Genomic DNA, 11,818 nt, shown 5'->3' with positions numbered 1-11,818 from the left:
GAGTTTCCCTGCCAGTCAGTCAGAACTGAAGAAGTCCTTTGGATGAGGGATGAAACGTCTTCCAGTATCTTCAACCAAGTCCAGTTGCCCTTGACTTTTACCTTCATTGGATGTCTGTCAATGTCTCCCAAAACAACATATACGAGCATTGTACTAGTCCAGCGACAGTACACCTTAAACACGTGGTTAACATTGTGAAACTGTGGTAGTTTGGTTATGTTAGGGCACCAAAATTAGGTACGGTTTGGGAAAATGGTGGTTTGGGTTAAAGTAAGTCACGTGACAGAAGTCAGTAACGCTGTTTGACTTAAAACTCAACATAACTCAACATGACCTTGGCTTCACCTGGGACTCAAATGCTGTTCCCCACCCTACTTCCTTATGCTTACTTTCTTGCTCTTTGTAATAAGTCACCTGGCCACTAGAATATGGGTTGCGATAACCAACTTGAATAAACAACCTATGGTAGTTTGTCTGGTGAGGACAGTCTGCAAACATGACCCGTGTGGCATCAGCAAGAAGGGGGACGGCGGCTGCTGCCCTTGTAAATGTGCACAGCTCTTTGTTGCAACATTTTAGGGTTTATGATCGTTCAACTTTTTTAACTTACCGCGGCGGTTCACTGTATGACTATGGCAACCACAGAAAGCAGCCTACTACACTATACAGTCCTCTTGACACCCACACAGTAGCTACAGACTCGCTTCATTCAAATGAAGGTCGGTCAGCACGTTAAAGTAGTATCTCTGACAGTTTAAGCCAAGAGCTGTTCTTAAATCAACAGTGGGGATTAAAGTTGATGGGAAACTCAAACGAAATGGTGGACTTTAATCTGCTTTACAGTCATTTTGAGGTTTGGGGAAAAATTCACACCACTCCCAAACGTTTTGTCCTGATCTTTTATTTTCAAGTTACAAAAAGGCGGTCAGGTAATACAAGAAGGAAATGTTCTGAGGTCATTTGGTGCACAGTGTCATGTCTTGTCCTCACTGCTATGTGCGATCAGAGTATAAAACAACAGACAGCACGTTTATTATACTGATAACATGTCAAAGTCTCTGAGGATTCCTTTCCAACATAGAGGTCTACTTTCACTTTGGGATCTAAAGGCATTAGACATTTGTTTCAACTTGTTCAGCGCTTAAAAGGAAAACTGAAGACTTAAATAAACCACTAGATGTTTTTAGAAAATACACAGCATAAGAACTTCTTGCTCAACTTTCAGTATGGTGGTCGGGTAACAGCGGCGTTGTGAAAGTTGAAATTGAGAAGCGGTGGCTTTCATTGTGATTGACAGCCCTTTAGCTTTTGGCTAACTCCGAAATATTTTATTCTCAACCTTTGCTTTGAGTAATTACAAAATGGCACACAGCAAATATAAGATGGTGCTTTTTACTTAGAGAAAACAACAACAGATTGACGGTAGATTTATGATATGAAGAACAGGTCAGAATCTCTGTTGAGAAATAATAACAATAAATTTGATTTATACAGCGCTTTTCCAAGTACACACAGTAAGCAGTAAGATTTAAGATTAAAGTCATTGGTTAAAATAAAAAATAAATAATAATTATCACCTAAATTAACATTTAAATCCAGGGATCAAGAATGAATCTTATCTACTTTCCCTTGGGGATTTAAAGTCCTTTATACATACAGTAATTGTCATAAGAGACCTAAGAGCTGTCACTTTGAGGGTCTCCCACTTTATACAGACTTTGTGAGATTACAGAAACCTGAAAACATGTGTCAGGTGGGACCATGTTGTTCCTCATCTGATTTTGAACTTGTTTTAGCAGCTTTAAGCATTTTACAAAGTTACAAAAAGACTCAAGATTGAATTTTACATGTTTTGTTTTGTGTGTGTTATTCTGTGTATTTAAAACATGATGGTTTTGACTTGTTTACAATTTATTTTCGACTCTGACGTGTATAGCAATTGCAAGTCGCTTTGGATAAAAGTGTCAGCTAAAATGATAAAATAAATGTGGATGTTGCAGGAGTGTTACAAATACTTCTTTTGGCCCAAATGAAATGTTTGCCTGGTCTACCTGCCCACGAACATGTGTTTTGTGGGAGTGGCTTTGGAGAGAGGCCCGTTCATCTCCTCTGGTGACTATAACGATGATGAAATATCCAGACAATCTGCAGCATCAGCAGGAACTCATGATGTCCAGGAGACAACATGCTGAAGCATTTGTAGAGCTCCTGTTGAATTTCATCATCATAGAAAGCTGTTTTAATCATTGCGGGGGTGTCGACCACAGCGACAGGCCGTCCATCAATCTCTCCTGTTGCTTTCTCACAGGACTTGGGGACAGTCTTCTGGAGGGATTTGAAATGTTCTTTGCCTAAAATGGTGTTTCCTGTTGCACTCTTCCCACTGCCAGTCTTCCCAATCAGCACCATCCTGAGACACTCTCTGCTGTGATCATCTATTCCTTTCTCACTTTTCTTTTTAACATCCTGCAGTTCAGCTTTAAGTCTTGTGTTAATGTTCTCCTGCTCTACAGCCTTCTCCATCAGAGCCCTGGTGAACATGTCCTTTGTGAAACATCTGGATCCTTCAACTCTCATCTTTTCCACCATGTCCAGCAGCTCTGGGATCTGCTGCTCGTCCTTGATGTTGAGAACAACATCTCTTCCTCCACAGCTCTGACGGAGCTCCTGGATGTCCTTGTTTTCCTTTAGAAAGTTAACAACAGCTGGAGCTGCAGGATCTGACTCCACAGTGAACAGAATCATGGTGAAGTCATCGACTCGAGAGCTGAATGTGTTCTGGATGGTCTTTAACTCTCCCTTGTCTTCATCAGTGAGGGGACCCACAGGTAGGACCAGGATGAAGAACCAGGTTTAAAGCTGGTTTGATGTGTTCAGACTTTGGTCTGATGGTCTCTTCAGTGAAGGTGAGGAAGGCTCCTCTGTTTTCATGAACAATGTTCTCAATGTTCTCCATTCACAGTCGTGTCTTCCTCCACAGTCTTCAAGCAGCTGACTGACCATTGAGTGTTTAAAAGCCTCTTGACCAAACAAACTCAGGATGAACTTCAGTGTTTGTCTGTTCTCCTCAGTGATCATCATATTTTCTAAAAGGATATAAATGCTTTTTATTTCCTAACGGATTTCTAATCAGTTATCCTAACATGTTGTTACTTACCTCTGGTCGGTGGTATGTCTGCCATCGTTATTATAGAAGTAGTATATTCATAATTCCCTTCAGTTTAATTTGTGTTGAAGCTCCAAACTGTTCCGGTCCATATAGATCTCACCTGAACAGTTGACACACACAGTCCACACTGAGGATTAAAGTTAGCAGGTGTTTATACTGTTTTTACTGTATTTTTCAGATGAGTCTACTCACCCGGTGACATTCTTGGTGCTCCAAGTACACAGGATGAAATTACAACTGTTCCCCGCCTTGCGCCCAATGTCAGCTGGGATTGGCTCCAGCCCCCCCGCGACCCTGTACGCAGGATAAGCGGTTGACGATGGATGGATGGATGGAACATGATGTTTTCCTAAACCTAGCCAAGTATCAATATCAATATCAATTTTATTTATATAGCACACTTAAAACTACCAAGGTTGACCAAGGTTCTTCACAGGTTAAAATACAACAAAGACAATACTTAGACAGTAAAAGTACTGCAATAAATCATTATAACATTCAGTACACGATGTATAGTGATATTAAAATCGCCAGGAATAATAACTGACTTAACTCGAAGGAAATGCCAAAGAAAAGAAATGTGTTTTTAACAGTGATTTGAAAAGTTTGAGAGTTAGGGCGGTTCTGATATAGACTGGCAGGTTGTTCCACAGGTTAGGGGCAGCTACACTAAAGGCTCGATGGCCTCTGGTTTTAAGTCTGCTTCTGGGTACATCCAAGAGGAGGAGACTGGCGGATCTCAGCGCTCTAGCTGAAGTATGACCATGAAGAAGCTCTGTTAAGTACAATGGAGCCAATCCAGTAAGGCATTTGAAAGTTAAAAGTAAGATTTTAAAATCAATCCTGTCCAATCATGAACGGGAAGCCAGTGGAGGGAGCGCAACACAGGTATGATGTGGGCAGCAGCATTTTGGACTAACTGCAGGCACTGAATAGATGACTTGTCTAAGCCCACATATGAGTTACAATAGTCGGCGGGAAGTTGTGAAGGCATTAATCATCCTCTCTATATCTTTAGGAGGGAGATAGGCCTTTACCTTGGCTATAGTTCTCAACTGGAAAAAGCAGGATCTTACAGTGGCGGATATCTCTTTAGCAAATTTAAACACACATTCCAATACAACACCAAGACTCCTCACAGTTGCACGGTTATTTGAACTCAAAGGACTGAGAGAATCTACATCAAGCAGTTCAGGATGTCCAAACACTATGACCTCTGTCTTTTCTCCGTTTAGGTTGAGGAAGTTTAGGTTCATCCATGTTTTGATGTCCTTCATACAGTCAAGCAGGGGCTGCAGTGAGCCCTTTGCTTTTACATTCAGGGGCAAATAAATTTGAATATTGTCTGCAAAACAGTGGAAAGAGACCTCATATCTCTCAAAAATGGAGGCCAGGGGCAGCATATATAAAGATAATAAGACGGGGCCTTGAGGGACACCACAGGTAAATGGGGCCATCTCAGAGGAATAATCACCGGGGTGGACAGAGAAACTCCTGTCTGTTAGATAGGAAGGAAACCACAGTACCTTTGATTCCTACACAGTTTTCCAACTGTGACAACAGTATCAAAGACAGCAGTGAGGTCTAAGAGCACTAGGACGGCAGAGACTCCTGAGTCAACAGTTAAAATCAAGTCATTAAAAACTCTTAAAACTGCCGTTTCAGTGCTGTGACGGGGTTTGAAGCCGGACTGGAACTTTTCATAAACATTATTATTAATTAAAAATGTTTTGCAGCTGGGTAAAAACTACTTTCTCCTGGATTAAGAAAGACAGTTTAGAGATGGGCCTGAAGTTAGAAAAGATGGGTCAAGATTTTCCTTTTTTAACAGGGGCTGCACAACGGCACATAACCAGAGACAAAACAGGTATTTATCACTGACAAAATATATGGTCCAACGGTGGGAATGCTGTCTGAGGGACAAATTGTGGGCCGCAGATGATGGACCACCTCAGATAGGGAGGAGAGTGATATGGGCTCAAACTGATCTAGGACTGCAAGGCACATGGGGTTACAGAAGATCGAACAGCAAAAATCTTTTCAACAAAGAATTTTAGAGTGACAGAGGTCCAATGTAGGTGTAATAGGAGCAGAGTTGCAGGGATTTGTAATGGTGTTAAATATATTAAAAAGAACCTGTGGCCTGTGACAGTAGTTTTAGTGCCTATACCTAACCAAATTGCGATATTTCACAATGTTAACCACTGATGGACAGCTGACTCTGACTCAGAGTCAGGGACAGTTCCTTTGCAATAACCCAGTAACTCTAATCAGCCACCTGTTTACTGGTTACCACTTATCATTTATTCATCATACTCTATTTCAGTGCGATTCATTCTTTTCATACTGTATTGTCACATTGTAAATACTGTATACCAAATCCACCTACCTCAAGTACATAACGCCTACACATAATGCTTATTTATTCTAGCTTCCTTTCACTGTGTACATGCATGCTTGTATGTGTACCTGCATATCTCATCCACCTCCTACATGTACATAATAATTATGATAATAATTTACTCCTGCATCCTTTACACTCTGCTCATTGCACTATTGTCTCAACCTGTCTATATTGTTTTTGTTTGTAGTGTGTGTATATATTGGTTCTCTGTACTGTAGCCTGTGTCTGATTATGTATTATTGTATGAGTAAGCACAATGTGAGCAATAAACAATCCTGATCTTTGCCAAAGGCTTATAGTCATCTTGATGTTTGGGGGTGAAATTTACACCACTCCCAATTGTTTTGTCTTTATTTTCTAGTTACAAAATGGTGGTCTGGTAACACAAGAAGGAAATGTTCTGAAGTTCATGTGGTGCACAGCATCATGTCTTGTCCTCACTGCTATGTGCTATCAGAGCATCAAACAAAAGAAACCAGATTTATTAACATATCAAAGTCTGTGATGGCTCTTTTCCAACATAAGTCTACTTTCACTTTGGGATCTAAAGGCAGTTAGACATAAGGTTACTGTCATGAGACCTTAAAAAATCACTGAGCAGTCCGTACTGTTAGGTCTCCTCACATGAAAGCAGGTGACGCCTTGCTGTTCCTCCTGAATTTGTTTCAACTTGTTCAGCGCTTAAAAGGAAAACTGAAGACTGAATCTGAATGTGATTTAAATAAACCACTAGTTGTTTTTAGAAAATATACAGCATGATAACTTCTTGCTCAACTTTCAGTATGGTGGTTTATTACATATATTCTCATATGGAAATTGAGAAGCGGTGGCTTTCAATGTGACTGAGAACCCTTTTTGGCTAACTCCTAAATATTTTATACTCAACCTTTGTTTTAAAAATGGAAATTAGGTAATACAAGATGAGTGAAACAAGGTCATTTTATAGCAGTGAAAACATGGTGCTTTTTATTTTTAGTACAAAACAACAGATTGATGGTAGATAATAACAGGTCAAAGTCTTTGTGACAGAAACTAAATATTCACCTAAATTAAACATTAAATTTTTGAATCCATGGATCAAAATCTTTTCTACTTTCCCTTCTGTGGATCTAAAGTCATTAAGGCCAATGTTACCGTCATAAGAGACCTAAGGGCTGTGACCGGCCTGCACTTGGAGCTTCTCCCACTTTTTATGCAGTTTTTTGTGAGATTACATAAACCTGAATGCAAGTGTCAGGTGAGACCGTGTTGTTTGTCATCAGCTTTATGCATTTTAAAAAGGGAAAAAAGACTCAAGATTAAATTTTACATGTTTAGTTTGGTGTTGTATTTAAAACTCGATGGTTGTGACTTGTTTATTTTCTTCTGTCCTGTTCTTTATGGAGCAAAGGGACAAACAAGATGGAGGAACACTGCTGTCTAAAATATCATCATATCCTGCAGCATTAAGGATTTGCTTCATTGTGACAACAAGCAATTCAATTCAATCAAGCTTTATTGGCATGAATGTAAAACAACAATATTGCCAAAGATATGAATAAATTACAAAAGAACAATTCATTTTATGCAGTTCTAGCAGAACTGAAGAAGTCCTTTGGATGAGGGACGAAACGTCTTCCAGTATCTTCAACCAAGTCCAGTTGCCCTTGATTTTAACCTTCATTGGATAACTATGACCTGGATGACTGAGAATCTTCATAGACACCTTAAGTGGACAAAATTATTGATGGGCACAACTGCCCACTAGAATGACGTTGCAGCCCTTTTACCGGCTGCCGGCTGAGGTGATGTACTGGAAAACTTTTTGTACCTATACCCAGGTTTGAAAATACCGGAATTACCCTTTCATCAGCCCAACAAGCTGTAAAACTCTTCATGTGTGTTCTTTTGTCTCCACACTGTGTGAGTACAGAAATACACAACATAATAAAAATGACAGAAACATCAACAGCACAACCAAAGCAAATGTCCATTTTCTTCTCTTACGATTGTACTCTTCTTGGAGCTTTCCGAAGCTTGTTTTAAGCTCCTCCAGGTTCTGTTTATCCTCCTGATGTACTCTTTCCCAGATGTCCTTTCTTTCCTTGTCCCAGGCGTCTCGATCTCTCTTATTGTCTTTTCTACACAGGTCCAGTTTCCTCTCAGCATTTTCTCTTTGCTCTCTTTCTGATTTAACTATTTTCTCTGAAGTTTCCAGTTTTCTTCTCCATTCCTGTCGCTGAGTTTCTACTTGTAATTTCCATCTCCTTTCTTCTTCCTCCCGTTCTTTCTTTCTCTCCTGACGCTCCTTGTTGATGCATTCATCTTTGTCCTTCAGCTGTTTTGATCTCAGTTTTCTCTCCTGTTCAATTTCTTCACGCTGTTCGTCGACTTTCCTTTTCAAAGTTTTCAAATCTTCCTCATGTTTTCTCCTGATGTCTTCATCCTCTCTCTTCATCTCTTCTTCCTTCTCTTTCAAAATCCTCTTCACCTGCATTTGTATGAATTCCTCTGTGTTGTAACAGCCGCCATTTTGCTTCCCCATGGCTTCGATCTTGAGCATCAGCTCACTGACTTGTGAGCGATTTGTGTGATCTTTGTTATGGAACACCTGGTATCTCCCTCCACAGTCAGCTATGAGATTTTTAACAAAGCCATCACAGTCTTCGATATCAAATGACTGACCGTCCAGTTCATCTCCTCTGGCGAGGATAACGATGATGAAATCTCCAGACTTCTTGCCAAAATATTTCTTGATCAGTTCCACAGAGTCTTTTTCCTCTTGTTTAAAGTCCCCAATCTGCAGAACCAGCAGGAACACATGAGGTCCAGGAGACAACATGCTGAAGCATTTGTAGAGCTCCTGTTGAATTTCATCATCAGACAAAGTTTTATCAAACAATGCGGGGGTGTCGACCACAGCGACAGGCCGTCCATCAATCTCTCCTGTTGCTTTCTCACAGGACTTGGGGACATACTTCTGGAGGGATTTAAAATGTTCTTTGCCTAAAATGGTGTTTCCTGTTGCACTCTTCCCACTGCCAGTCTTCCCAACCAGCACCATCCTGAGAGGCTCTCTGCTGTGATCATCTATTCCTTTCTCACTTTTCTTTTTAACATCCTGCAGTTCAGCTTTAAGTCTTGTGTTAATGTTCTCCTGCTCTACAGCCTTCTCCATCTGAGCCCTGGTGAACATGTCCTTTGTGAAACATCTGGATCCTTCAACTCTCATCTTTTCCACCATGTCCAACAGCTCTGGGATCTGCTGCTCGTCCTTGATGTTGAGAACAACATATCTTCCTCCACAGCTCTGACGGAGCTCCTGGATGTCCTTGTTTTCCTTTACAAAGTTAACAACAGCTGGAGCTGCAGGATCTGACTCCACAGTGAACAGAATCATGGTGAAGTCATCGACTCGAGAGCTGAATGTGTTCTGGATGGTCTTTAACTCTCCCTTGTCTTCATCAGTGAGGGGACCCACAGGTAGGACCAGGATGAAGACATGGACGCCCTCAGGATCACAGAGGGAGATACACCTGAGTGATTCCTCCATCACTGCCTCCTGAGGTTTTCCATACAAGGCAGGCAGCTCCACCAGGGAAACCCAACGTCCACACACCTCTCCCTGATGTTTAACACACTCTGATGAGTTGGAGACTGAATGAAACTCTGTCTGACCTAAAATGGCCTTGGCTGCTGAAGTCCTTCCTGCTCCTCTCCTCCCACACAGAACCAGGTTTAAAGCTGGTTTGATGTGTTCAGACTTTGGTGTCATGATTAAACCTGCATCCTCACAAACTTCACAGCTCACATTCTCTCCATCGTTCTCCTTTGCAGTTTGACCCAAACGTGTTAACAGCTCTGGAAGTTCAAGGTTCTCCTGTTTCAAGTATCTGTATCTACACATTCTAATAATATCTTTTAAGGGCTGGTCTGAAACATCTTTGTCCATCAAACCTGGACTCTCCTCTCTGGGTGTTGATATCAGAACCAGTGAATGATCAAATGATCGATCACTGAAGACTTTCAGGACTCTGCAGAGCCTCAGTTTGTGTTCCTCAGTGAAGTCTTCAGGCTGTAGAACCAGCAGGAACACATGAGGTCCAGGATCACAGAGATTCACACAGTTTGTCACATGTTCTGTCAGCTTCTCTTCAGAGACGTTGGGATGCAACAGATCTGGGGTGTTGATGAGAACTATTTTTTTCTTCTTCAACCGTCCTCTTTCTCTCAGACAGCGATCTGGTTCTTCCTCAGTGTTGAACTTAGTCTCTCCCAGTATGAAGTTCCCCACTGAACTCCTCTCAGACCAGCTGTTCCCCAGCAGAACAACCCTCAGCTCAGACACTGAAAAGAAAACAATCAATAAGAAAATCTTGGTCAGTATGGACTTCAACCAAAATGAAAATAATACAATTGGACATGTAATTGCTATTATAAAGCTTTTTAAACACCTTCTTAAAGGTGGACTTCAGAGAACATGTGAGCTGTTATCATCTTGAAACTTACAAATTAACCTGTGAATTTGCACAAATTTAAATAAAATAAAATGTGAGTTTGTACCAGGCAACCTACAAACACTGTAATTCCAGATGTTAATATACAGAAGAATAATTCTGACTCAGTTTAACTCACTGGAGGGTGGCAGCAATCCATAGCTGCTGCTCCGCTTCACAGGTTTCAGATCATCTGAAGCTGTAAGGATACAGAACACTGATTAATTCACACATAATCTTTAATTAAAGGGACACTGTTTTGGACAGGGCACATTGCTGTTGATTATGCTGAAATTTTAATAGTTTTAACTAAATCTAGTAAAAACCAAGACCAAAAGAAGACATGTGGGAATAAGACATAGTTCTGTCTTTGATCCACATAAAGTCTGCAGACAAAACTCAGAGCAACATATGGGGAAGTTGATTATACAAGGTTGCAGATTCAGTTATGCATGTAATACAACTTATTTTTACCCTGGACCAAGGAACACAATATTTTATTTAGATTTTAAGTCAATGGTACGGAGCTTTGAAAGGTAAAATATACAAAATATGCAACTTTTGCACAATTTCACACATAGTCAACTAGTTCTTGACTCTATCTGCAGTAAGAACCCCTCGGTTATGAGGAAAATGAGTTACAAATGAACATGTTCAAAGGAATGCTACTATGTTAACATTACATTGCATCCATTTAGCTGACACTTTTTATCCAAAGCGACTTACCATTGCTATACATGTCAGAGGTCGCATGCCTCTGGAGCAACTAGGGGTTAAGTGGCTTTCTCAGGGACACATTGGTAGATATGTCGCAGTAGGAATTGAACACCAAAGGTAAATGTCTTATCCACTGTGCCAATGCCACTTCCGGTAATGCTTGTTATAATAATGAACCAAAAGAACTCTTTTACTGCAGAAGTGGATGTAGAGAAACCAAATGGCTTGTAGTGCAGGTGGTGAGAGCAGACAGAGTGTTACCCACACTTACGAAGTCTGACTGGACTCACCTGGTGCTGCGGCCGCCATGATGTCACTCTGCTGGAAAGTGAGACTGCTGGCTCTGAAGAACCTGAACAGAGGACAACATTTAAACTGTCTTCTTAGTTAACTTGTCTTACATCGTCTGCTGCCTCACATTACTTCTTCTAAAGCTTCTTTGAGTAAAACTACTGTTTGACCCAAAACTTTACTGTTTACATGTACTGTTTATTATAATAATTAGAGAGTCCTGAGCCGATCTGAAGAATCTGTATCAGACCAATAGAGGCACATTTTATAGAATCAGTATAGAACCATCCAGTTCTGTCTCATGGACAGTGGAGACGGTCCCGAATACTTCCCATAGAAAAGCTCAGGGAAGCTGTTATGTACTGCTCTTCAGAGGCGGTGGGGAAGTTAACCTGAAGTACATACATATGCCAAAATAACTGCTTAGTCCTCATCCTTTTGTCAAGAGCTTTTTAAAAGATTTAAAAGAAAACAGAAACTGTTATTTCCTCACTTTAACCAAAGATGCAGAGAAGATGAACTATAATGAAAGCGCCACCTTGTGAAGATTTTCTTTTAACCGTCAGACTCGAAGAGAGACAGTGAACATGAGTAAACCTTATGTTCCACTTAACTTTTCCAAATTTTAATTCAGTCCACAATCCATGTAGATTTACTGAAAACTATTTACAGCTTTAATTTGCAGTGTTCAAAACCTGTAGCTAAAATCTGAATGATGACAAGATCTTTTTGTCAAATAGACACAAACCTGTACCGACTTTT

The 11,818-nt window shown here is 40.6% G+C and overlaps 1 protein-coding gene across 1 annotated transcript; it reads right to left on the bottom strand.

Moving 5' to 3' along the window:
- Positions 1–2,100: 2,100 nt before the first annotated feature.
- On the bottom strand, positions 2,101–11,074 carry LOC123960341 (GTPase IMAP family member 8-like). The gene is made up of 4 exons (XM_046035025.1): positions 11,056–11,074; positions 10,188–10,247; positions 7,560–9,899; positions 2,101–2,804 (listed from the first exon to the last, which is right to left on the bottom strand). The coding sequence occupies exons 1-4, from the start codon at positions 11,072–11,074 to the stop codon at positions 2,101–2,103; spliced, it is 3,123 nt and encodes a 1,040-aa protein (XP_045890981.1).
- Between the last annotated feature and the right edge of the window lie 744 nt (positions 11,075–11,818).

This window comes from Micropterus dolomieu, linkage group LG21 (assembly GCF_021292245.1).
Source record: "Micropterus dolomieu isolate WLL.071019.BEF.003 ecotype Adirondacks linkage group LG21, ASM2129224v1, whole genome shotgun sequence".
NCBI lineage: Eukaryota > Metazoa > Chordata > Actinopteri > Centrarchiformes > Centrarchidae > Micropterus > Micropterus dolomieu.
Note: the sequence above shows the minus strand (reverse complement) of the source record. Positions and strands in the feature narration are given on the sequence as shown.